The sequence below is a fragment of the Acinonyx jubatus genome, chromosome B3 (genome assembly GCF_027475565.1).
Source record: "Acinonyx jubatus isolate Ajub_Pintada_27869175 chromosome B3, VMU_Ajub_asm_v1.0, whole genome shotgun sequence".
Classification (NCBI taxonomy): Eukaryota; Metazoa; Chordata; class Mammalia; order Carnivora; family Felidae; genus Acinonyx; species Acinonyx jubatus.
The window spans coordinates 32,111,146-32,138,959 of NC_069386.1; the positions used below are offsets into that span (position 1 = coordinate 32,111,146).

Consider the following 27,814-nt stretch of genomic DNA (forward strand, 5'->3'; position numbering starts at 1 on the left):
CTTCCACTTTATTATAATCTCTTACTAATTCCTACCAAAACTCTGGGCCACTTAACCCAGCTTTCTTACTTTCCCATCCTTCAAACACCAGACAGACACATTAAGTTGGATCCTCCTTGCATCTCTTCTTCCTTTATATATACTTGCCTTGTCTTCCTGCCTGACAATTTAATTTTAAATTGAAGTGACAGATTCTCATTAAAAACAAAAGTATATATAGTTAAAAAAAAATCTGGAAGTCCCAGTTTTTCTCTCTCCTCAAAGCATGTCCTTCCCTGACATCTAACTGTGGCATGGACTGACCTGTATCCTACCAGATCTCTCCATGTCAGCTTTTCTCAATCTTGGCACTAGCGAGCTGCTGGGCAGGATAATTCTTTGTTGTAAGGGACTGTCCTGCACATTGCAGGACGTTTATCAGCATCTGTGGCTTCTACTCATTGGACATCAGTAAGCATCCTCCCTCATCTCAGTTGTAATAACCAAAAATGTCACCAGACATTGCCGAATGTCTCCCAAGGGATGGGCAAACTGCCTGTTTGAGAATCACTGTTCTAAGCATTTACATACACATCAAAATATATAGACACATCATTTAAAAATTCCTATATCACATTTCATGTGGATATACATATATTAATTATGTGCTCATTTCTCCATGAATGGGCATTTACTTTCATTCCTCTTTTCATTCTTACAAACAATGCTACAATAAACATTTTTATGAGTGCCCTATGCATACTAGTTATCTATAGAACACCCAGAAGTGTAACTGTTGGGCTGACAGGTATATGCATTAAAGAGATTAAAAAAAATAATTCTGCCAAACCACTTTCTCCAAAGGCTACTCTTATATTGCCACCAAAAGCCTAGAGTGGATTTCTTCCTAGCATTTAACTTGCTTAACACTAGATATTATCAATTTAAAATCTTTGCCAACTTTGTAAGTGAAAAATGGTTTCACTTTTTGTATTATTACATTGTATCTCCAAGACCACAAGTGATGGCAAAACCTTTTTTAACTTTAACAGGCTTTCCATTAACTTCTGTTAATCATCCACTTGTACCATTTGCCTCTTGGAGTATCTTTTAGTTATGACTTATAGGAGCTCTTTATATAGACTGGATGGCAATATTATTTTCTTATAACTGTTACCAATTTTTCCCCAGCTTATCACTTCATGGTTTGATTTTGTTTATGATGTTTTATCACATGGAATTTTACATTGTTGTATAATAAGCTTTGTATATCTCTCCTGTTGTGGCTTCTGGATTTCCTGTCTTCCTTTAAAAGGCCTTTCACACTCAAATGATAAAGCAGTTGTATTTTCTTCTAATACATTTATAAGCTTTAAAATCTCTTCATCTATCTATAACTTATTGTCATACATGATATAAGACAGAGCTGTAGAACTTCCATTCTTTCCACCAAATGGAGTCAATTATCTCAACATGACTTCTTGAATAAGCTGTTACCTCTCCATTGACTGAAATGAATTTATTCCCTGGACAAGTATTTATTTACTGCTATTATATGCCAGGCCCTGTTCCAGGTGCTGGTGATATTCTACTGATATGACAGACACCAGAAATTGGTTAATAAAGAGAGAAAATTTCAGAGTGTTCCGTGTTCTGGAAACAAAAGCAGAAAGACAAAACAGGATGATGTGACAGCAGTGGTGTTGTGGTCAACGTTTAATAACCAGCTCTGGTTTGTAGCACTTGTCTCAGTAAATACTCATGCCACACCCCATTTTGAGCTACCAAGTTGTCATGGGTTTACAAAATTTCCTGAAAATTTAACAACAGGCTTGGAAACAAGCTGGCCCCAGAACATCACTGTGTGATAGGGTTGGAGGGGGGCTAAGCCGGGTGAGTATTCACGGAAGGCCTACGAAGGTGTCATCTGAAGATGACTGGTAAGAAGCCAGAAACAGTTGTTTGTGAGGGAAATGCATTTCTGGTAGAAGGAACAGCAGAGACAAAGGACCTATAATGGAAAGAAGTTTGTTATTCTGAGGAATTACTAAATGGTTTTTTCTTTTGTGAAATATTATGAAATTAGCAAGGAGATGTGAAAGACCATTGGAGGCATTCTAACACAAGCCATTCGGTAGTAATGTCTTGCCTTTTTGTGTCTAGAACCATGTTTCTTTATCTTTGCAATGCCCAAAACATCTGGTACAGTGTTCAGATAAACATCATTCTAGCAGAAGCTCCATCTATCTCAAAGCTCTATCTATCTCCAACTGGCTCAAATTAGGTCACTCGGACTTCTCAAAAGTATTAAATCAAGGGATTATGATTTAGGTTCCTGTATTTGTGGAACTTGACAGTCTAGTTATTAAATACAATATGTACCAGATGTAAGCACCCTGGTAGAAACACAAGCTTTATTTCATCTGTGAGGGCCCTAGCCCAAACAGTGATTTCAGCTTTCTTATTTTGATATGAATAAAGAAATCTACTTGACAAGGCTAAGAATACACAGCATGCGGCTTCGTTCTTCCAAAAGTTTTTATAATTTGGTTGGGAAAACAACACAAATATACATAAAATAGAAGAGTAACAATTTATGGCAGTATAAGATCCTATGTTGTCATAATTAAGTGCAATATTAGTGGCAGAAATGCATATAAGAGAAAGACTATGCGAAAAAGTGGAGAAAAATGCATGAGGACTTCATGGGGCTTAATCTGGGCCACAAAGGATTCACTAACTTCAGCTTCAGTTGGGAAAGGGGGAAGTGACAGAAGAGAACGCACTTGAAGAAAGGCAGTGTAGTGATAGGAATTGGACTGGTTTCATTAGAAAGTGAATTAAACTGTGAGGTGAGGCAAGTAAGGCTGGACAGATAAAATAAAGCTGGACTATGGGTAAAGTGGCCTGGGGATTCTGGAAAATCTCCCATAAGCAATGGAGAAGCAACATGAGCTCCTAAAAGAGGTGGAGATGGAGAGAAATTTAATGGAAGTGCTGTTTTTTAGGAAAATTAGCTACTAATTACTCTTGTATCATCAAGGAGACCCCCTAGAGCTGGGCAGTCCACATCCACATAAGGGTGCAGGCAAATACTCATTTATGATTACTTCCGTAAATTAAGTCTACCTTAATTTCTAGAATCTGAATGTTCTAAGTAAGCCACATCCTATAGGCTGTGCTGACTGAATCTTATGAAAAAAGAACAGCCCTCATTACATTTTAATACTTCTACCTAAAAAGCTCTATCTACCTTCTCCCCAAGTCATTCCAGGGAGGCAGGAAAGAATACCAGGACTTGAGTCTGTTTGGGATAAGTTTTAATGACCTAAAATTGGGAAATATGCATCTTGGTGGTCATATTTTCTGGACTGAAAATTGGTACAGATTCTGCACAACAAAGAGCCAGGGTGAGCATGACTGGCCTGGGGTAGACCAAGATGCAACCACTGGCTCCAGACATACAGACACTTACCTAACAATCCCTTCCTTGGTGTAGAAGACAGAATAGGTAAGGTTGTCCCCATGAGGATCTGATGCAGGTGTCCGCCATGTCAATTTGATGAAGCGGGTAGAGACCAGCGAGGCCACGACATCCCGAGGAGCTGAAGGCAGTGGTCCCGTTGTGGCTGGTGCTAGATGGTCAGTAGTGGCACTGGTCAGTGAAGTGGGAGGTAATGTTGGGATGGCAACATCTTGTCATGTGCAAACATTGGGGAATATGAAGGGCAAACCACGACGGTTTTAAAAAAGAGAACAGAAAAACAAAAAACAAAAAAGAAATAAACAAAACCACGATGGGAAATAAAATAAAATGAATGAACATAAAAAAGGCCATTAAACTGAAGGCTAACATGCAGGCCAGGGGTAACTACTGAAAACTAATGGGCACTATTCAAGACACATCACTGTAGAGCAAGCAGACTTTTTGGTCACTATAATGGTTGTGGGTAAGGGACAGGGAAGGTGACAGCTGAGAATAAAACATCTCACAGAAGGACACAGCAGTGACCAAGTAATTTTTTTTTAATCCTGAAAGCAGCATGCATCACCTGTCAAACCTTTCACATAAAAGTCTCATCTACTGATAAAACCTCAGTATTTTTAGCTACTTTATCAAATATGGAATAACATGTGCAGTATGGAGGAGTGTAGGTACTCTCAGCATAGGCCCAGGCTACCGTCAGCCTTAAGGCACAGCTGTGGGTCTTCGGCTCTGCAGGAGATTCAAGAGCCACCTCTTTAACTTCAGACTAACATTAAACTCTGCTCTCTGTAATTTGGCAATCCCCAGGGAAGTTCGACAACTTTCCTCACTTCACAAATAGTTCATCTGCTATCAATTCACTTAACCTCAATAGTATAAAAACATGAATCAAAAATTCCAAAACCATAAAAATACAACACTTAGGTAGCTCATCTGTTTGTTACAGCCCTCTGTGCAATATATATTTCTGTGGCTTGCAGAACTCAGGAACTGGGTGGGACAGATGAAGTGAAGGCAAGTCAAACCTCTGCTTGTCAAGAGCCTCATATATTTGTAGTCATGGGTAACTTTATTACTCGCTGAGGCAGTCCATTCTGTTGCTGGACACTTCTGATTTTCCTAATAGTGAACTTAAAATCTCCTTCATCTTGGGGCCAGAAAGTATAAGGATAATTTCACAATTTTCAACTAAAGGAGTTCATCAGAATTCTGTCAAAACCTTAATGGGAAAATTAGGAGAAAAAGGGCAGAGAGGAAAACACGAAAACTCCTGAAGCTGGTTTTCAATGAAATGTTAAGTCAACAATCTCCAGGAAAGATCTGTGAACTGCAGAGAATCTAAAGTGAAGCAGTCAAATAAATACACCAGGTAGAATGAGTTCTCTAAGGGAAAGTACAGAGGAAGACCAACCTAACGTCGCTCTTCAGGTGGGGCAGGGTGAAAGTCATCCAACAGCTATCATTTCTACATGGCACTCTGGCTCATGTACTCACTGAATCCTTATAACAATTCTATGAAAAATTTTATTTGTCTTCTATGTAGAGGCTGACAGTTAAGAGGGCTAAACCACTCATCCTAAGTCACAGATGGTAAGTGATGGAGTGTAAAAAAATCAACTTTGATTTCTAGTTTAAGAGGCCTCTGCATTTAGCCAATAGGAGCTCTACTCCTGCTGGACCTCTTACTAATTTTATCATCTTGTGCATGTCACTTACTCTCTCTTTTCCTCTCCTTCTGAGAAAGTACCTTGGAGAGAACAGAGTGCTGTCAGCATGTAAGACCATGAAGTCACAGCCACAGTCACAGAAGATACAAGTCCACATTTCACTGACACAAGTGTCAATATTGTAAGACCGTTATGTCTGAATGGCCTCTAAGGCCTCATTCTTATCCCTGATGCTTGAATAGATGCGCTTCCTCAGAGAAAAGAAATACCTCTCCTTCACAGCTTTCAGAGTTCTTTTTCACATGCTGTGCCAGTTTATTCACACAACAACCCTATGAGGTAGGATGGGAATGACAGGATTAGATGTTGGGGTGAAGATAAGAAAGGAGTCAAGGACTCCAGGTTCCTGGAGAAACCAGGCTTGGGAGAATGGGTGGTTGGGGGTGTCATTCACAGAGAATGACAACATTAAAAGAGACTAGAGACTGAGGGAGAGATGGCAAATGATGAACATGCTGTGTCCAAAGTAATGATCCCACATGTGCCAGAGAAATGTGTAAGAAGCAACTGGAGATGTTGAATCTCTGACTATGTAAAATTAAGTCACTAAAAACCCTTAGAGGGAAATGATTTGAAGAGTAGCCTGAATAGTCTTGCTTTGTTGCTTCATTTCTGTGTCTATCCAGAAATACACTTAAGTAAAAACTGCTTCCAAAAACCCACTAAGCTAAGTTTTTCCCAACTATCTGCTGGCTGGAGAGGAGAGGAAATCTGTACTGTGAGAGGCAGTACAGCATACTGGAAAAAGCCCAGGATTTCAAGTACAAAGACCTTCTATTCAAAACTTGACTCTGTCACGTCCTAATAACGTGAAGTTGGGCAAGTCACACAGTCTCTCTGATCTCAGTTTCCTTGTCTGTAACTGGAAACGCTCCCCACTCATGTCCCAGGCTGGTATGAACCACACGAATATCATCCATAAGAAAAGTGTATGTGGAAGCACTAGGTGCATGTTTTCACTGACAGAAAAATCTAAATATAAAGGCAACCAGGAGGAGAATGTAAGCAGGAAGATCAGGTGCTACAAGTGATGGGTGATAACTAAGAACTGGTCAGACACGGACATTTCAATTAGCCCATGGAACTCTAGGGCACACATCTGAACGTTTTGAATGGCATCCAGCATTTCCCACTTATATTTTTCATGTTCATGATGAATCACGCTCATCTGTAAGCTCCTTGAGGATGAAATCCATATCTGTTTCCTCTTGGCATCACTCGTTGTGCATGTGTATACCTTAGATAATCAATAAATGTGTATTTATTGAATAAGTGGGAAAAAATCAGGGAGAATGTTAGTGCAATGGGGACCAGTGTTTCTAGAAGCTCATCACACACACAAATATTTTAATCTTTGTAGCTGCTACAAAGTATATACAAATATAATGATGCTATGTAAACATTTGCTTTGCAAATGTATTTTACCAGTTATACACAGAATCAAAGTGTAAATAATGGCAGATCATTATAAATGATTCCTAGTTAACTACGGGAAAAATCCATGTCCACTGTGGTCCTAGTGTTTTATACCCACTTTCCCCAAGTTGGTTCTTTTGCTGCCGTTCCATGATCTAGCTGGGCAGGTAAGGGAAAGGGTCTTACGTGATCTCAGAGAATCAAATAGGCAGTTAAGATACACCAGGATCAATGGCAGAACGATACAGATTGGGACTTTAGACTTCTAGCATGATGGTTTGAGGATGTCAACAAATGCTCTTCCCCAAAAGCAGCTATAAAGCTGGACAAAACTGTCAAAAACTGGAAACTGGCCAAAGGCATACAACAAACCAAGAAGGATTTATTCATAAAAATTACCACAGTTCAGGTAAAATCAGTGAGTCTGTGTGTGCCATTCTGGCCTGGGTCTGTTCCAAGCTCCCCAGCTCTGTGGGAGTAGTTGTTCAACCAGGGTACGGCAGGCCCCAGAAGCTAGTGGCCCTGCTGCTGCCATCAGAGGGGCACACTCGATGTGGAGCACTGCCAGCTAAAGTGGCAATGTTGGTGGCAAGTGAAAAGGAAGGGCCAGTGTCTCTGCTAGCCTGAGACTGTGATTTGGGGGCAAACAGCAGATGATAGGCTGGATTTAACAGGGAGTTTGGTGAGGTAAAAAAATAGTAAGAAGGCTTGAGAAGTTCTCCATATAATCCAGGAAGACTGAAAGCCATGCGTATATGCAGCAGAGCCAAGAAGAGGTCCAGATGACCTACATATCCCCAGCCAGCGGAACCTATGTGTGTATTCAGAGCACAAGTGAGAGAGCCCCGCAGAAAGCAAAAGCTGAGGCCGGCTAAAAAATGACCTGAACTTTGAATGCATTGCCCAAACCACACCCAGATCCATCAGCTAAGAGTGGAAGGCTTACTGGCTTGAGATATTAGAGCACAACTTCTGACTGATATTTGGATAAATGCTAATCCATACAGACACAAGGGTTACCCTAGAAATCCAGGCTTAAAAATAAAAACAAAACAATAAAGAACAAAAGCTGAGCAGAAACATCAGCGGTCACACATTGTGGGGAAGATGGATGTCACAGATTTAGTCCAGGCAAGCTAACTACACTAAGGAAACAAGAACAGCTTGGGAAACGGGAGTGGGGGGAGGAAGAGGACTCAGAACCCACAGTTGCTACAATATGCTATCCAGAATATCCAATATTCAGCAAAAAAATGAAGAGACATGCAAAGAAACAAAGTGTGATTTACACTCAGAGGCTAATGTAAAAAAATGCAGTCAATAAAAAGGTCTCGGGGTCCTTAGATATTAGATTTAACAAAGACTTCAGAGGAGCTGTTAAAAATATGTTCAAAGAACTGAAGGAAACTGTCAGGAACTATACAGTGTCGGAGATTTACCTTACTTTTAAGCTAACAAGACAGCCTATTACTGTTTCATGGGCACAGGCAAAAACGCAAGCCTCACATCAGAGACAAAGAACTTCATTACTCAGGGCAATGGCAATGGTCAGAGCTTCTTGTTTGTTTTCATCAGTTCTCCGTGCCCCTCAAGTGCCACAAAGGCAATGTTTTAAAGGCCCAGGATGGATGCCTACACCCGCAGCAGGTTGTAACAGGAGAAGAACCCTGAGCTTGGGGGATTTACAACTTCTTTATTTTATTTTATTTTAATTTTATGAGAGCGGGGGAGAGGCAGAGAGAGATGGGGGCAGAAGATCCAAAGCGGGCTCTGCGCTGACAGCAGAGAACCTGATGTGGGGCTTGAACTCGTGAACCATGAGATCATGACCTAAGCCAAAATCAGACACTCAACCGACTGAGCCACCCAGGGGCCCTGAGGCACCTCTGAGGCTTCTATAGCAAGCCCCAGACAAAGACTAGGCGTACTGTGGATATCTTACTTAATTCTGATGTGGTCAGAGACATACTTCGTATGGTTACAGTCTTTTAAAATTTCTTGAGACTTGTTTTATGTTTTATGTAGTTGTTGTGCGAAGATTCTGTAATATCAGGTCAAAGTGGCTGATAGGGATGTTTGAATCTTCTATACTCTTAGCTTTTTCTGATTGTTTTAATCAGTTTTTGAGAGTAGACTATTAAAATCTCTAACCATTATCATTGAATTATATACCTCTTTGAACATATTATAAATACATTTACATCTAACAGTAGAGCCCCCAAACACATGAATCCAAATAAATATGGGGAAACCCCAAATTTTTGGAAACCAAACAACCCACTTCTTTTTTTTTTAATGTTTATTTATTTTTGAGACACAGAGAGAGCATGAACGGGGGAGGGTCAGAGAGAGAGGGAGACACAGAATCTGAAGCAGGCTCTAGGCTCTGAGCTGTCAGCACAGAGACCGACGCAGGGCTTGAACTCACGGACCGTGAGATCAAGACCCGAGCCGAAGTCGGACACTTAACCGACTAAGCCACCCAGGCACCCCTCAAACAACCCACTTCTAAGTAACCCAAGGGTCAAAGAAGAAATCACACAAAAAAGTTAAATAATATTTTTAACTGAATGAAAATAAAAACAAAAAATTAAAAATTATGGGATGCAGCTAAAGCAATGCTTAAAGGGAAATTTAAATACTTTTACCAGAAGAGAAGTCTCCCATAAATTACCTAATCTCCTATTTAGTGAAGAGTGCAGATCTTAAGCATTCTCTCACACATACACACAAAGTAACCATGTATGGTGATAGGTGTATTAATTAACTTGTTAACTTAATTGTGGGAATCCTTTCACAATGTATACATGTATCAAATCATCATGTTGGACACTTTAAATATATTACCATTTGTCAGTCATACCTCAATAAAGCTGGGAAAAATTAAACTGAATAATATTTTAGCCAAGTTCTTTAAAAAAAAAGACACAAGACTAAGAAATTAATAGAAGACATAAACTGCCTAATTCAAGAATCAAAGAAGAAACAATACTACCAACCCTATAGATTGGTAAGTTATAATGTAAAATTATGAACAAATTTATGTCAATAAATCAGATAACTCAGAGGAAACAGAACAATTCCCGGAAAAATAAAAATTACCAAACCTACTCATGAAGAAACACAAAATCTAGGTAGAAATAAAACAAATGAAGACATTTAATTAGTAATTAAAAATCTTCCCACACAGACAAGTCCAAGCCCAGATGCCTTCACCGGTAAATGCTATATTTAAAACAAGAAATAAAACTAATCCTTCGTAATTTTTTCAGAAAACAGAAGAGAAACACTTCTAGCTCATTCTGTGAGGCCGATATTACTCTAATATCAAAGCCAAAGGAAAATTAACTAGGGATCAATATCCCTCATGATCACAGATACAATAGCCCTTAATGAAACACTAGCAAACCATAGTTAGTAGCATTTTAAAAGGATTATACATTGACCAAGTAGGATTTATCACAGGAATTCAGACTAGTTTAATATCCAAAAATCAAGGTAATATGCCATATTAAGAGACAAAAAAGAATATATGATCACCTTAATAAACGCAGAAAAAGCAATCTGACAAAATCAAACACCTACCTATTCATGATAAAAACTCTCAACAAAGAACAGAAGTTCCTCATCCTGAAAAATCTACAGTGAAATTATATGAAATGGTTAAAAAGTAAATGCTTTTTCCCTTAAGGTTGGATACATGTCAGCTCTCATTTCTTATATTAAGCAGGTACTGAAAGTTCTAGCCAGTGCAGGAAGATGGGAAAAAGAGAAAAAGTAAATAAAGGGTGCCTGGGTGGTTCAGTCATTAAGCAACTGACTTCAGCTCAGGTCATGATCTCACAGTTGGTGAGTCTGAGTCCCATATCAGGTGACCTCGAGCTCCACTCTAGGTGAGCCCTGCTTCGGATGAGCCCCGCTTTGGGTGAACCCCACTTCAGGTGAGCAATGCTTCTGTCTCTGTCTCTCTCTGCCCCTCTTAGGATTCTCTCTCTCTCTGCCCCTTGCTCACTTGCGCCCCCCCCCCCAAAAAAAACAGAACAAAACAAAACCCTTCTAGAATTAATAAGTTTAGCAAGGTCACAGAACACAAAGTCAATATACAAAAACAAACTCTATTTCTATAAACTAGGAATAAACAACCCAAAAATGGAATTAAGAAAACAACTTCATTCGTGATAGCATCAAAAAAGGAACAAAATACTTAGAAATAAACTTAACAAAAGAAGTGTAAGATTTATATCCTCAAAACTACAACCCATTGCTGAGAGAAATTAAACAACATCTAAAACAAAAGTATCTAAATGAAAAGAAAATCTAAATAAATGAATGCTCATGGGTTAGAGGACAACATTGTTAAGAAGACAAGCTGCTCCTAAAATGTAACAGAAAAGACAAAAGGCCTAGAATCGCCAAATCAATTCTGAAAAAGAAAAAAGGGCTGGAGAACTTGTATTACTCCATTTCAAAACTTACAATACAGCTCCAGGAATCAAGACAGTCTGGTATTGGCATATTAGTAGGCATATAAATCAATGGAAGAGAACTGAGAGTCCACAAATAAACCCCTAAGTTTGTGGTCCATTGATTTTTGGCCAAGGTGTCAAAAAATTTTAGTGTGGGAAAAAAGTCTTTCAACAACTGGTGTTAGTACAACTGTATATCCATATGCAGAGTAATGAAATTAGATCCTTACTTAATGCCATATACAAAAATGAATCAAAATGCCTCGTAGACTTAATGGAAGAATGAAAACTTCTGGAAGAAAATACAGGAAGTCTTCGTAACTTGGGTTAGAAAAGTGTTCTTAGATATGACAACAAAAGCACAAAACATGAAAGAAAAAAATTGGTAATTGCATCCTATTAAAAATAAAAAACTTCTTCACTTTAAGAAAAACACAACTGGGGCGCCTGGGTGGCTCAGTCGGTTAAGCAGCCGACTTCGGCTCAGGTCATGATCTCGCGGTCCGTGAGTTCGAGCCCCGCGTCGGGCTCTGTGCTGACAGCTCAGAGCCTGGAGCCTGTTTCAGATTCTGTGTCTCCCTCTCTCTCTGCCCCTCCCCTGTTCATGCTCTGTCTCTCTCTGTCTCAAAAATAAATAAATGTTAAAAAAAAAAAATTAAAAAAAAAAAAAGAAAAACACAACTAAGTAAATGACAAGTAAAGCCACAGACTGGCAGGAATTATTTCCAAATCATGCATCTGATAAAGGACTTGAACATACAAGTCAGAATACATATCAAGGACCAGAATATAAAATGAACTCTTATAAATCAATAACAACAACAAATAACCCAATTTAAAAGTAGGTAAAAGACTTAGACATTTCACCAAAGAAAACATAAGAACTGCTAATAAACACATGAAAATGTGCAAACACCATTAGTCATTAGGGAAATGTACATTAAAACACAACGACACACTCACCAGAATGTATATAATCAAAAAGGATAACTAAGTATTGTACAACAAAAGTTGTGAGGGCACGAATAACTGCAATCCTCATACATGGTTGGCGGGAATGCTTTAAGTCTTCCAACTGATGAATACGAATGGTCTCCGTTTATTATTTATACCTTTAATTTCTTTCAGAAATGTTCCATGGTTTTCAGGCCATAAGTTTTACACTTCTTTTGTTAATTTACTAAGTATTATTATTTTTTAAATGAAATTATTTTAATTTTAATCTCAGATTGTCCACTGCCAAGTGTACAGAAATACAAATGATTTCTGGGTACAGATATTGACTCTTGCTGAATTCATTTATTAGTTCTAATAGTTTATTTGTGCACTCCTTATGATTTTCTATATACAAGATGATGTCACCTGTAGAGAGTTTTAGTTTCTTAAAAAGTTAAACATAGAGTTAGCATATGACCCAGAAATTCTACTCCTAGAATCTATTACCCAAGAGAAATGAAAACAAATATCCCCACAAAGATTTATACATGAATGTTCAGAGTATCATTATTCAGAATACACAAAAACTAGAAACAATCCAAGTCTCCAACCACTGATACATAGGTAAACACAATGAGGTATATCTCTATAAAAGATATTATTCAGCAATAAAAAGATACAAAATACTGATGTATGCCACAATATGGATGATTTCAAAAATATTACCCTAAATGAAAAGGAACGGTTGTAAAAGACTATATATTACATGATTCCATTTCTATGTAAAAGAACTACAAAAGGCGCTTTTATAGTAACAGAAAGCAAATAACTGATTATCTGTAGCTGGGGACAAGAGTAGGTATTGACTGCAAACAGATGTTAAGTGATTTGGGGGATGGAAATGTTTTGTGTCTATATTGTGATGATGGCTACACAACTCTATAAATTCACTAAAAATTACTAAAGTGTAAACTTACAATGCATGAATTTTATTGTATGTAAATCATACTACAATAAAATCACTAAAAAGAATGAAATGGCTTAACCTGGCCATTTGGAAGTATTAAACATACTTTTTTCTAGTGTATAGTTAAAATAGACAGTTACAATAGTAATAGTGACAGAATCCCAGGGCATTTCTGTTGCTCAAAATATCAGAGCTTAAAACCAACCTATCTGAAGCCTTCACAAAAAAAATAAAATGTCCAGAAATTACTCAAAGATTTTACAAATGCCAATTAGTCATCAAGGGTCCTAAAGCACAAGTGAAATCTCTCTTTAAATAAAGAAGTCTGATTGTATTAGGAGTTATGCTGCTTCCTTTCCCATCTGCCACCAAAGTTCACCCCGGAAAGTAAAAGATCTTGTCACATCTCTCCCCAAAACTATCTACAGAATGAAGTGCAATGCCTCAGTACAAGGGTCAAGGTCCTACATACCGTGCTCTAGGTTTGCTTGGTTACTGAACAAGAATGGGCTGTTCAGCTTCTGCACCTATGCTCACACTGCTACTCTATTTAGAGCAATAAACACCATGTAAATCTGACGCAAGTGAAAGGCAACTGGGAAATATGTTTGAGAAAAGGTATCAAACTTTCAAAATGTGAACATCAAAAAAAGCTGTTAGCTTTGACCTGCTGCTTAAACTCCTGGCAGCAGCTTCACACTGGCACTTTCGCTGAAACCTAACCACTTCACAGGCTCTGAAGGGATCTGTGCGAGACCCTGAAGGATTCTATTCCTCCTGATGTAGTATGCTACCAGAGATATTCTCATTTTTCTGAGAAATCATTTTCAAAATCCAGCTACACTGTGGTTGCTGGATCCAGTTTTAACGATACATTAGATTTGTGACGGATGATGTGTCACTTTTAGTTTGTAATTATGAGTTTAACCAATACATCTATGCACTGGAAACAGTTTCTAGGTAGAGATCATTAAATTCTGTGCTGGGCATGCTGCCCTCAGTTAAGTGGAACCAATTATCCTGATTTGATACCCACTCATACCAGCCAAGTGAGCTGTGAATAGGCACATTTAAGTTTTCTTTTGAAATCCAAATTTTGTTCCCGTTAAAAAAATTTTTTTTTAATAGAGAGAGAGAGAGTGAGAACATGAGTGGGGGAGAGGCAGAGAGGGAGGAAGACACAGAATCTGAAGGAGGCTCGAGACTCTGAGCTGTCAGCACAGAGCCTGATGTGGGGCTTCAACTCACGAACCATGAGATCATGACCTGAGCCAAAGTCGGACACTTAACCAACTGAGCCACCCAGGTGCCCCCAAATTTTGTTCCCTTTTCATAACCTTTCTTTCTTACCTTTTGAAGGAGTTCAGAAGGTTTTGAAGGCATCTAGGGAAAAATTCCTATCTTTCAAGCCCTTCATTTCCTTGCATAAAGGAATTTACTAAATTGGTATTTCCCAGGAACGTTCACAGCAGTATTATTCAAAATTCATTGTTCAAAACAGAGCCAGATTAACATGGTGCTTATTGCTCTAAACATAAAAGCAATGTCAACAAAAGTGCAGTTCTACAAAGCATTTCTTTTGGGAGATGTTAACAAATATACCATAAAAGAGGAGAACAATCATATTTGTGAGACTGTGCAGATGTATCATCCTTTTTAGTATGTTAAAGACTCCCAGAAATTCTATAGGAGAATATGGTGTGTTAACCTAGACTTTCCCATTCTTATATGATCGTGAAATCTCTTTTCCCCAAACCATAATCCAGTTTGGGCAATCTTTAATAGTACCTGAGATAGTATCTAGCAGACAGTTCTTTCAAAGAGCCTCTGTTTGAAATCTAGTCATTGTTCAACTACTTCTTTAGGCAGTCTATTTCATATTCTTATTTAAAAATCAAAATGTTGGGGCGCCTGGGTGGCTCAGTCGGTTGAGCATCCGACTTCGGTTCAGGTCATGATCTCGCAGTCTGTGAGTTTGAGCCCTGCGTCAGGCTCTGTGCTGACAGCTCAGAGCCTGGAGCCTGCTTCGGATTCTGTGTCTCCCTCTCTCTCTGCCCCTCCCCCACTCATGCTCTGTCTCTCTCTGTCAAAAATAAACATTAAAAAAAATAATAATAAAAATAAAAATGTAGTAAGCTTGTTATAAAAGTAATATATACAATACAGAAGTATACAAAGCCAAAAGATTAAAGTTCCACTTTTCATCATCTCCAAATACCATTGTTAAAGGTTTGGTTTATATTCTTCCAAATATTTTCCTTTTCAATTATACACTTGTATATACATAAAAATATGAGAATAAAATGCTACCAAAAATGCTGCTTTGCAAACTGCTGTATGGTATAATATGTCTTTAAGAATGTCTCATGTCAGTATATAAAAACAAACCTCATTATTCCCAACTTCTACCCACTGTTCTATAACACAAACATCACCATTAATTTAATAATTTCCTTATTATTACTTACATTTAGGCTGATTCCATTATTTATTTATTTTGGCTGTTGTGGATGATGTTTTTGAAAACTTTCCTATCTGTGTACCTTTGTGCACATGTGCAAATATTTCTGTAAGATGGATTCTTAGAAATGAAATGCCAAAGGTTTGTGTATTTGAATGCTTCAGAGGCGATGCCAAATAATCTGAAAATCTACTTTGGCCTCAGTTTTAGGACAGAGGGCCAAATATACCTCTGGGTCCACAACTTTATAAATACCTTCCAACAACAAATAGGACAAGAAACACGAACACAAACTCTATTCTTAACAAAAGAGGTAGCTGTAATCCCACCCCAAAACATATGCAAAGAGAAAGCGGACAGATTAATTGACGGAGCAGAGTTGAACCAAGTACTCCTAGAGGGACAGACTGATAAGACTCCCAACAAACTGGCCTTGAGGCGCTGGCAGCACTTCAGGAGACAGGAATGACACGGGGCACAAAGGAATTAGGAGCTATGCAACGTTCACCTCACCCCTGGAAACACGGGGTTTATACTCAGGAGAAACTAAATCAGAGAGGCTGGGCTCTGCGCTCAGCGGTAGCCAACAAGGGGATTAAGACCACGTACTCAAATATGAAACTCCCTGGCATTCTCCTCAGCAAGTTCCAGAAGGCTGGCCATCAGGCTTCCTATCACTAAGCAGGAAATTGAAGCATTCCTCTCTGGATAAGCTGAGCAGCAGAGAAGACTTACAAATATTGCTACCTGGTAAAGTCCTAGCAAGAATAACAAAAAAGAATGACTTGGGGCACCTGCGCAGCTCAGTCAGTTAAGCATCCGACTCTTGATCTCAGGGTCGTGAGTTCAAGCCCTGCATTGGGCTCTGCACAGGGTGTGGAGCCTACTTAAAAAAAAAAAAAAAAAAAGGAATGACTACTCAGCTGTCCTATAATAAAGCCTAGCAGTAAAAAGATTTCATCTCAAAAGTTTAAGGGAAAACAGGGTATCTGCATAACCTCAAGGTATATCTCCTAAAGTATCTATTAATTACAGAAAGAAAACTTTACAATGGCGAAATCTGACTGACACCACCTTAACCACATGATCAAGTTGGCATTGCCAAATAATAAGACATACTGGCATAATATAACCCTGATATGGATGTGTTGTAAAGGGCACATCAATTCTATAGTATTTGTCAAAAAAAAAAAATTATAGCCTTAATGTACTCCATTAACCCAATGTAATCATGAGATGATTCCAGGCAAGCGAAAATTGAGAACAATATACAAAATAGCTGATCAATACTTTTCTCAAGAGTCAAAAGAGTCAAGGGCATGAAAGACAAAAGTATAGTCACAGACTAAAGAGAGTAGGAGATATGACAACTAAATGCAACGTGGGATCCAAACCTGGATCCTAGAACAGAAAAAGGACATTAGTGGAAAAACCAGTAAAATCAGAATAAAGTTCATAGTTAACAGTTAACTGATGTCAATTTCTTAGTTTTGTTTATCACATCACGGTTATTTAAGACATTAACACTAGATGAAGTTGGGTGGAGAATATATTCTATGAGAGCTCTCTACACTCTTTCTAACACTTCTGCAATTCTAAAATTACTTTGGAAAGTGTTTTAAAAGTTCCTTTCATATAAATAGAACTTTCAATATTTTTAATACCATATTCTTAAATATGAATGAGCTGCCAAAGACTACTTTAAAGTATTTAAGGGTAGTCGTCTTCTTTTGATTAAAATATGCCAGTTCTTTCTTCTATTCCCTTCATAACATGGTTTCGAAACCTTTCTATAAACTCTTGAACTAAAGTGGCCAAAACATAAATAAGAATATTATATATTTTTGTCATTGTATTCAAAGGTTAAAATAGATTCTCCGCATTTACATCATATTGATGAGATCTACTGAGCTACCAATAACCTAAAGGCCATACAATATCACATGTAATAAGTTTATTTTGCTATCCTATACAGCACTTATATAATTGTTTAAAATTAATTTTATACTGCCTGTACAGGGCTACATAAGAATGTTCCAAATGTGCAGATCTACATTAATAGTGAGTCTATTAGTATTAACTTATATGACCCTTTCAGGCACAGTTCAACAAGAGAGCTGAAAAGAGAAACTTGTACTTGTTAGATTTTCCTTAAATTTTTTTTCTGGCAAGCTTCTGTTCTTCCAAGTATTCCTCATGATATTGTGTTTTTCTGTACTCAAATTTCCATTTAGTTCTTTATTATATTTCCATTTCTTTACTGAGCCACCATTTGTTCCCTGTGTGTTCATGTTTTCCTTTATATCTTTGAACATATCCATAATAGCTACTTTACATTCCTTGTCCACTAATGCCATTTCTGAGTTTGTTTTCTACTGAATTTTTTTCCCTAGATTGTTTTTGTTTGTTTGTTTTTTCCTAGGTTAATTGTTAACCTTTTCCTTTCCTTTTCTCTTCTCTCTCCTTTCCCTGTTCTATTTTCTCTCCTCCCCTCCCCATTCTCTCCTCCTTTTCTCTCTTTTCCTTTCTTTGCCTTTCAACTAATTGTGATTATATGTTACACATTATGTATGCTAACCTGTTGGTTGTATGGATTTTGTTGTCTTCCTAAGTAGAGTGTTGAACATGTTCCTTTCAAGATTTGTTTTAAACTGTTACTGATGGTTCTACAGTAGCCTGGTGTCTAGAACTATATTAGCCCTACTCTCAAAATAGCTTTTCTGTAGTCTCCACTGAAGACCTGGAGTGTTCAACAAGTTCTCTCTACTCTGTTTGGACAGAATATAAACATTTCTCAACCAGGTTTATGCTCCAAGAATTTTCCAGCTCTCTAGTAATTGTAATTGTTCTTTCCTTAATAGATGTTCTTTGCTAAACTTGTAGAGTCTTGCTCTGTTTATGTGCAGCTTAGTATTCATCAGTAAAAGACTCAAGGGGAACCCTATACAGTTTTCTTGAGCTTCTCTGTACATCTCATTTCTCTCCACTGGGCTGCTCCACAAATTCCAACTACCCTTTCTCACCCTAAACTCTGATCTCTGTCTCCTTAGCTCATTGAGACTCTAAGCTGTCTGCTTCCTTCTCTCAACCCTGTACTGCAGTTTGGAAAGTGCTTCCAGGCAGAAAGCTGGAGTTAATTATGGGGCTCATCTCATTAGTTTTCCTTCTCTTAGGGATTATGGTCTTGCATGTTTTCAAATGTCTAAAAATACTTACTACATATATTTTGTCCAGTTTTCTAGCTGTTTAGATCAAGACAGCTAGTCCAGTACTAGTTACTCTGTCATGGCTGGAATGTAAGTCCCAAGTACTTTCAAGATATGATAATTAGGGGTGCCTGGGTTGTGGCTCGGTTGGTTCAGCATCTGACTCTTGATTTAGGCTCAGATCATGATCCCAGGGTCGCTGGATTGAGCCCCATATGGGGCTCCATGCTGACCATGGTCCACTTAAGATTCCCTCTCTGTCTCCCTCTGCCCTCTTCCCTGCTTATGCGCATGCTGCTCTCTAATTAAAAAAAAATGTAAAAATTTAAAAACTGTTAAAAAATATACTACAATAATTAAAAATGCTCTTTCAAAAGTACCACTGTAATAAAAAAAGCACTGTATTAAAAACACTTCTAAGCTCTAGTCAGTATAGAAAACACTTATTTTTACTAAAATTGATATGTTCGTTAGTTTCCTATGTAGAAACTAGTATCTACTACAATTCAATAAATGTTCACTTAGTGACTGAATACATAAATAAAAACTAAGAAAATATTTGAGAACAAAAATATGTAATTGTGGAGATATGAAAGATTTTAAAATATGAATTGATATCATAAAGAAAACTTTTGAGGCTGAATTTCTAAAAAGAACTTAGTTTACATGAAAATAAAGACTTTTGGGGCGCCTGGGTGGCGCAGTCGGTTAAGTGTCCGACTTCAGCCAGGTCACGATCTCGCGGTCCGTGAGTTCGAGCCCCGCGTCAGGCTCTGGGCTGATGGCTCAGAGCCTGGAGCCTGTTTCCGATTCTGTGTCTCCCTCTCTCTCTGCCCCTCCCCCGTTCATGCTCTGTCTCTCTCTGTCCCAAAAATAAATAAACGTTGAAAAAAGAAAATTTAAATAAATAAATAAAATAAAGACTTTTAACTATACCAAAATAAGCAGCTCTCCCTAAATTCTAAGACACAGTAAAAGTAATACCTTTATTAGCCAAAAAAGGGCCAAAATGATGTCTGTGTAGATATAAGTAAACATATGCTATTCAACTTCTAAATTAGTCTTAAGCGACTTTTCTCTTATATGTAAAAGTTTCACCCAATTAGTTTTCAAATAAAGGTAGATGCATTCAACATTAATTTCACAAGATTCTTTCTTACTAGTTTTGAATTCTTATAAGGTTCCAATCCCATTACACCATTAACAACCTTTCCAATGCCGTTACACCATTAACAACGTAGTTGGCTCCTGGCAAGGGCTCATGAAGTATTCAATGTTTAGTGCCAAAGAAGCCTAACCTGAAACTCTGGATTTCTGAACAAAAGGGAAATTGCTCTGTGGTTACACAGAAGTATTTCCTACACTTCTGCTCCCAGTCAGGATTCTGAGAATGGATGTAGGAATGACCAGGCTGAAGAGTGTCACCACTTCAAGAGCAAGAACAAACAACTGTCCTATTGATGAGTGGGGCATCAGATTCTTCTAAAAGCTCAGTGCACAATTTCTCCACTTTTCAACGATTCTTCTCTACATCTTGTCTTACCTTATACTTTAATTTGCAAAAACAAGAAAAACAACTTAGTGAAAGCACCCTGGCATTTCAGAAAGCATCTATAATGTAAATGTCATCATAACACCAGTAGGCCAAAGAGACAAGGTATTTTCATAATTGCCATTGGAAAATCAATCAAAATTGCAATAAATGCTTGTCCCATTTCTAAATTATCATAAAAATATATGCATGAATGTTCAAGTATCTCAGTATTCATCCCTAACATTTCTCTATTGGGTCCTACTCCACAATTCTGATGGAGAAATTCATTTCCTCCTCCCACTGTAAAGAGCCCAAAGAAAGCAATCAAAAAACCTTGAGAAGCACAGAAAAACAACAAGAGTCCAATAAAACAACTGTTCCTTCAGATTAAAGACATTCAAATGAAGCATTTACACTCAACGGGGAAACAACAATTACATTAGACTATTAATCATAGCACTTTATTAAAAATAAAAACTCTAACAGAATGTGAGAAGAGCTACAAATTATTTGCTCCTGAGAGTAATCCATCACATAAAGGAGCCACTGAAAAATATGTGGCAGTTACAGGGAGTTCAAAGCTGTGCACTGGTTGCTCCCAATGGTGTCTCTCAACAGATCAGGCATATTTCATGGAAGCGCATAACGGAGACGCATAAGAAAAAGACAGATTTCTTCCCCCTTTCTCAAAAGAAAATAGTTCACCACTATTTCCAATTTTAAAATATAGTGATATCAAATTAGGAAAACTAAAGCAGAGGAATAATGCGACACAATGGTGATGATTTAGGCTTAGCATCCTCTTATACTGTCACAATCTGGTTTATAAACATCTGCCTTCAGGAGACTCATATAAAGAAACAGCTATGGCACCACTGCCTCTGCTCCACCTCATTCTGCTGGATGCCCCACATGAGGGTTAGTGTTAAAAATCTTAAGGTTTTTATAGATTCTAAAGGTTCAAACTACAAGTAAGAAAGCAGCTCTAGAAAACAGAGTTTTTTAAAAGAAGATTTTAGTTTAAAGTAAGGAATAATTTTTTAAATTATGTTGAATAGAATGTGATATATTATGAGAAAGAATGCCGTATCACTGGAAAATGGAAGGAGTTATTCTTAAGACAATCACTGTACATGTAACACTTATAATTCTCAAATTCTATGATATTCTGAAACAGAAAAAATATGGTCTTGTTAATAAGTCTTAGCGATTCTATGTTTAACATATCCCTTGTTTGAAGAGGGACAAATCTCAGTTATGTATAATTAAAAGAAAGATATTTTATAATCAAATTGCTTTATGAAATTGTGGCATGAATTTTAAGACTTGGCAGATACATGTTATTTTCCTTTTAGGTGTATGTAACAGAAACAATGATTTATTTGATGCCTACATTTGAATTTTTTTAACGTTTATTTATTTTTGAGACAGAGAGAGACAGAGCATGAACAGGAGAGGGGCAGAGAGAGAGGGAGACACAGAATCTGAAACAGGCTCCAGGCTCTGAGCTGTCAGCACAGAGCCTGATGCGGGGCTCAAACTCACGGACTGTGAGATCATGACCTGAGCCGAAGTCAGACGCTTAACCGACCAAGCCACCCAGGCACCCCGTGATGCCTACATTTGATTTGAGAATCATCTTCCATGTGATGATCCACATTATTTAAGTTCTAGAAGAAAAAATCTAAATGTTTATTTAGCATGCAAATTACTCCTAAATATCTTGAATTTCCTGGAAATTTTCATGCAAATTTAGATACTTTTATTGATGCCAGTATAATAAGGAGCCTCTATCTAATTAATTCTAAAACTATTTTCCATTTCTTGGGTATTCATAAATATTAATCCCATCAGCAGGATTAAAACAGATATATTCAAGATCCCTACTCCTATTTAAATAAAATCCACACAAATATTTATAAGTCAACAACCCTGATGCAGAAATTGATTTAAAAGGATGCAGTTATAAAGACATAAATTAAACTGAATAAATATGCATTTATTAATAATATCTGTTGAAATGTTACATGACAGGCAATGCTAGGAATCCTAGATAAAGGACACAAATGATAAAAGGCACAAATCCTTTACCCAGTGATCCTAGTTTAGTAAACAAGAAATTGTATGCATCCAATGACTGTATTAAAGGAGAAAGTAGACAGTGCAAGAAATCTTTTGTTTTTCATATCCGTGACTGATCTAAAAGGTAACTGTTTAAAGCAGTACTATGGATAAGTGAAATAAATGACTGCCATACGGAGGAAAATTAGAAACACTCTGTTATAAAGTACTTACACTAGAGGAAGCAGTAATAGTGTTATTTGAAGATGAACTTAGATTAGTTAAAAAGGCGTTTGTAAAATCTAGGGCAACTACCAAAAACTTTTTAAAAGAAGTATAATTAAAAAAAAATTTTTTTTACTGTTTATTTATTTTTGAGAGACGGAGACAGACACAGCGCAAACAGGGGAAGGGCAGAGAGAGGGGGAGACACAGAATCCTAAGCAGGCTCCAGGCTCTGAGCTGTCAGCACAGAGCCTAACACAGGGCTTGAACCCATAAACCGTGAGATCATGACCTGTGCTGAAGTCGGATGCTCAATTGAATGAGCCACCCAGGTGCCCCTACAAGAAGTATAACTGACAGACAGGAGCTGAAATAGAATCACGGAAAATACTCAAAACCATAATAGGCAGAAAGAGAGAGGAGAAAGAAACAACAAAAAATTCAATGAATAGAAAGAAAACAGTTACAAACATGGTAGGCATTAATCTGACTACATTAGTAATCAATTTATTTTTTATTTTTATTAAAAAAAATTTTTTTAATGTTTATTTATATGAGAGAGAGGCAGAACATGAGCAGGAGAGGGTCAGAAAGAGAGGGTGACAGAGAATCTGAAGGAGGCTCCAGGGTCTGAGCTGTCAGCACAGAGCCCGACGCGGGGCTTGAACCCATGGGCTGTGACATCACGACCTGAGCCAAAGTCAGATGCCTAACCGACTGAGTCACCCAAGTGCCCCACATCAGTAATCAATTTAAATGTAAATGTAAACTGTCTAAATGAGGCTATTAAATGATAGAGACAGAATATATTAAAAAAACAAGACACAACCACATGTTGTCTATAAGAAATCCATTTTAAACCCATTTAAAGTAAAGAGATGACCACTTCACATCCATTAGTACAGCTATTATCAAACAACAACAGATAATAACAAGGGTTGGAAAGAATGTATAGAAAATGGAACCCTTGTACATTGCTGGTGGGAATGTAAAATGGTAAAATGGTACAGCCACAATGAAAAACAGTATGGCAGTTACTAAAAAAATTAAAAATAGAATTCATAGGATCTAGCAATTCCACTAGGTATAAATCTCAAAGAATTGTACACCCATGTTCATAGCAGCATTATTCACAATAACTAAAATGTGGAAGCAGACCAAGGATCCACTGATGGATGAATGGATAAACATAATGTGATATATACATACAATGGAATATTATTTAGCTTTAAAAAGGCAGAAATACTGACATATGCTACAACATGGATGAACCTTGAAGTCATTATGCTAAGTAAAATAAGCTAATCACAAAAAGACAAACACTATATGAGAGTTACAGTTTTGCAAGATGAAAAGATTTCTGGAGATGAATTGTGGTAATCAGTATACAACAATATGAATGCACTTAATGCCAGTGAACTGGACACTTAAAAACGGTTAAGAAAGTAAATTTCATTTCAATAAAAAAATTAAGAAAAGAATACTGGCAGGAAAGGTAAGACAGAGAAAAAGGATAAAGACAGCTAGAACAAAAAAAACCATAGGCTAGGGCAATTCTAGTTTATGATAATATTCAAGGGATTAGGGGCTGTGAATAGGAATCAAGATTATAAATTCTCTTCTCAGGCTTGTCCAGTGAGGCTCAGTTGAGTTAGAAACATCTTTTTGTTACAGATTAGGACAATAACTCCAAAATTCTGAGTAGGAGGATCCCTTTTTAAATATATTGCTTTTTTTGGTTTTTTTTTGTTTGTTTTGTTTTGTTTTTTAAAGATCTTCATGTTAGCAGTTGTAGTTTAAATATCCCTTGATTAGGGGCACCTGGATGGCTCAGTTGGTTAAGTGTTCGACTTCAGCTCAGGTCATGATCTCACAGTTTGTGGGTTCGAGTCTCACATCAGGCTCTGCACTGACAGCTCGGAACCTAGAGCCTGCTTTGGACTCTGTCTCTCCCCCGCTTGTGCACTCTTGCTCTCTCTCTCTCACAAATAAAGAAAAGAAAATAAATCCCTTGATTAGAAGACTACATGAGTAAAAGTTATAATGAATTCAGTAAACAAAAAATAAAGGGATGAAGAATGATATACAAAGCTAACACTAATAAAAAAAAAAAACCTGGAATAGCTAGCTATATTAATTTTACACAAAGCAGGCTTCAGAATAAGGAAGATTATTAGGAATAAAGAAGGGCAATACATAATGAAAAAGCTGTCAACTAAGACAATATAACAATCCTACACACATATGCACCCCAAAAAAGGTGCCAAAGTATATAAGGCAAAAATGGATAGAAGTACAAGGAGAAACACGTAAATTCACTGCCATAATTGGAGAGTTTAAACAACTTTCCATCAGTAAATTGTAAATCAAACAGGAAGAAAATTAGTAAGCATGTAGATGACCTGAATAGTATCATCAGTCACCTTGATCTAATTGACATTTATAAAACACCCAACAACAGCATAATGCACATTGTTTAAAAACTTATATAGGAATTCCTTAGGACAACATCTGGGCCATGAAACACATTTTAACAAATTTAAAAGAATAAACATCATAAAACAGTAGGTTCTCTAACCACAACAGAGTTAATCTAGAAATAAGTAATAGAAATATACATGTAAAACCCCCACATATTTAAAAATAAATACACATCTAAATAATTCATGGGTCAAAGGGGAAGCCACACAGAAAATTAGAAAATATTTTGAATTGAATGAAATGAAAACACAGCTTATTAAACTTTGTGGGATACAACAAAAGCAGTGTTTAGAGAGATATTTACAACATTAATGCATACATTAAAAAAGAAAAAAAAATCTAAAATCTATAACCTAAATTTCTAGCTTAGGAAACTAGAAAAAGAAGAGCAAATTAAGCCTGAATCAAGTAGAAAAAATAATAAAAATTAGAGCAGCAATCAACAAAAATGAAAACAGGAAAACAACAGAGAAAAGACTAAAAGCTGCTTATTTGAAAATATCAATACATTGAAAAACTCTAGTCAGGCACCAAGAAAAAAACAATAGGCCACAAATTACTAATGTCAGACATAAAAGGAGGGCCATCACTCTTGATCTCACAGGCATTAAAATAATAAAGGGGGAGCGCCTGGGTGGCTGCTCAGTTGGTTGTACATCCAACTCTTGGTTTTTGGCTCAGGTCATGATCTCACGGTTCGTGAGTTAGAGCCCTGCGCTGGGCTCCATGCTGACAGCGTAGGGCCTGCTTGGGGTTCTCTCCCCCTCCCTTTGCCCCTCCCCCAATCTCTCTCTCAAAATAAATAAACTTACCAAATAAAAGATAATAAGGGGATACTATGAAAACTCTATGTCCATATTTTAATAACTTAGATAAAATGGACCAATTCTTTAAAAAATATAAACTATGAGAACTTACACAAGAACAGAGAACTTCAACAATCATATAACTATTAAAGAAATGAAGTTAATAATTTAAAACCTTCTATAAAGAAAGCACTAGGCCCAGACAGTTTCACTGGTGAATTCTACCAAACACTTAAAGGACATCTAATGCAAATTCCCCACAATTTCTTGAGAAAATAGAAACAGAAAGAACACTTTGTAAGTCATTCTATAAAGAAAGCATTATCCTAGGGGCGCCTGGGTGGCGCAGTCGGTTAAGTGTCTGACTTCAGCCAGGTCACGATCTCGCGATCCGGGAGTTCGAGCCCCGCGTCGGGCTCTGGGCTGATGGCTCAGAGCCTGGAGCCTGTTTCCGATTCTGTGTCTCCCTCTCTCTCTGCCCCTCCCCTGTTCATGCTCTGTCTCTCTCTGTCCCAAAAATAAATAAACGTTGAAAAAAAAATTAAAAAAGAAAGCATTATCCTAATATCAAACCAGAAAAGAAAACTACAATATATCTCATGATATATGAACACAGATGCAAAATCCTTAAGAAAATATTTGCAAATGACTGAATAAATAAATACTGGGGGGAGAACAGACACATCTCCTGCACTGAAGAATTTAAAATAGTTTATGTAGTTACTCTGCCCACAAGGAGGTGGCACATAACTCCCCATTTTGTAAGTCTGGGCTATGTATAGTGACTTCTTCCAAAGTGCAGGATATAGAAAAGTAAAAAAGAAGTCACTTTATTGGGAGACACCTGAGAAGTACTACCCTTAACTAGGTGATCAGGGTCAACATCTACAGTCACCATTCATGTTGACAGTGTATGCCTTGATATGATGTGATGAGAATGGAAATTTACCTCTTTGGTCCTCCTCTCCCCAAATAATATTCCCAATATGATCATGAGAAAAACATCAGACAACTCTTAATAGAAGGACATTCTACATAATATCTGACCAATGCTCCTTAAAACTGTTAAGGTCATGAAAAACAAGTAAAGTCTGAGAAACTGTCATAGCCAAGAGGAGTCTAACAAGATATGATGACTAAAGTAATGTATATTCTGGGTAGGATCCTGGGATAGAAAAAGGACATTAGATAAAAACTAAGGAAATCTGAATAAAGTATGAACTTTAGTTAATAAAAAAGTGATGTTTACATTATATTGTTTAATTAACCCTGAAAAATATACTAATGTAAAATGTGAATGGGGAAATGGTGTGGAATGTATAAGAGCTCTTTGTACTGTCTTCATTAACTTTTCTATAAATCTAAAACTATTCTAAAATTAAAAGTTTATTAAAAAATACAGACAGAAAAGAAAATTGGACCCAAAATAAGGATAAAATTAGTGGACTGCAAAGTAAACTAGGGATTTTGCCAGAACAAAACACTCAAGTACAAGAAGTGACATGTAAAGGAAAAGTCTGAGAGGAGATGAACGAACAAGCAGCAAGAGCAATAAATGGTCAAGTATGTAACATCATAAAATTTTTCTGGAACTAAACAGATGCAAGTCTGTTTTAAAGGGACCACTCAATGCTGAACAGTATGAATTGGAGGTGGAGGAAGAAAGAAATCCGTGTCACGAACTGCAGAATTCAAAGAATGAAAGACAAAAATTCCAAAAGCTTACAGAGAATAAAACAGACGACTATTATCCAAAATATGAACAAGGAAAAGATTCCAAAGAGTATGCTAAAGAGATAATGAAGCTTCACATGAGAGCAAAGAATATATTTTCAGATACACAGTCTTAAATTTACTTTTCACACATCTTTTCTGAGAAATTTACTACAAGGTATACTCGAGCAAAGTAAATTTAAATTTTTTTTTTCCAACGTTTTTTATTTCTTTTGGGACAGAGAGAGACAGAGCATGAACGGGGGAGGGGCAGAGAGAGAGGGAGACACAGAATCGGAAACAGGCTCCAGGCTCCAAGCCATCAGCCCAGACAGAGCCTGACGCGGGG

The 27,814-nt window shown here is 37.3% G+C and overlaps 1 protein-coding gene across 1 annotated transcript in view; it reads right to left on the bottom strand.

Moving 5' to 3' along the window:
• NEO1 (neogenin 1) overlaps positions 1-27,814 on the bottom strand; it is a 240,805-nt gene that overhangs the window by 59,501 nt on the left and 153,490 nt on the right. Inside the window, 1 exon segment of the mRNA XM_027067729.2 lies at positions 3,455-3,614. Within this exon segment, the coding sequence (XP_026923530.2) occupies positions 3,455-3,614 (160 nt within the window).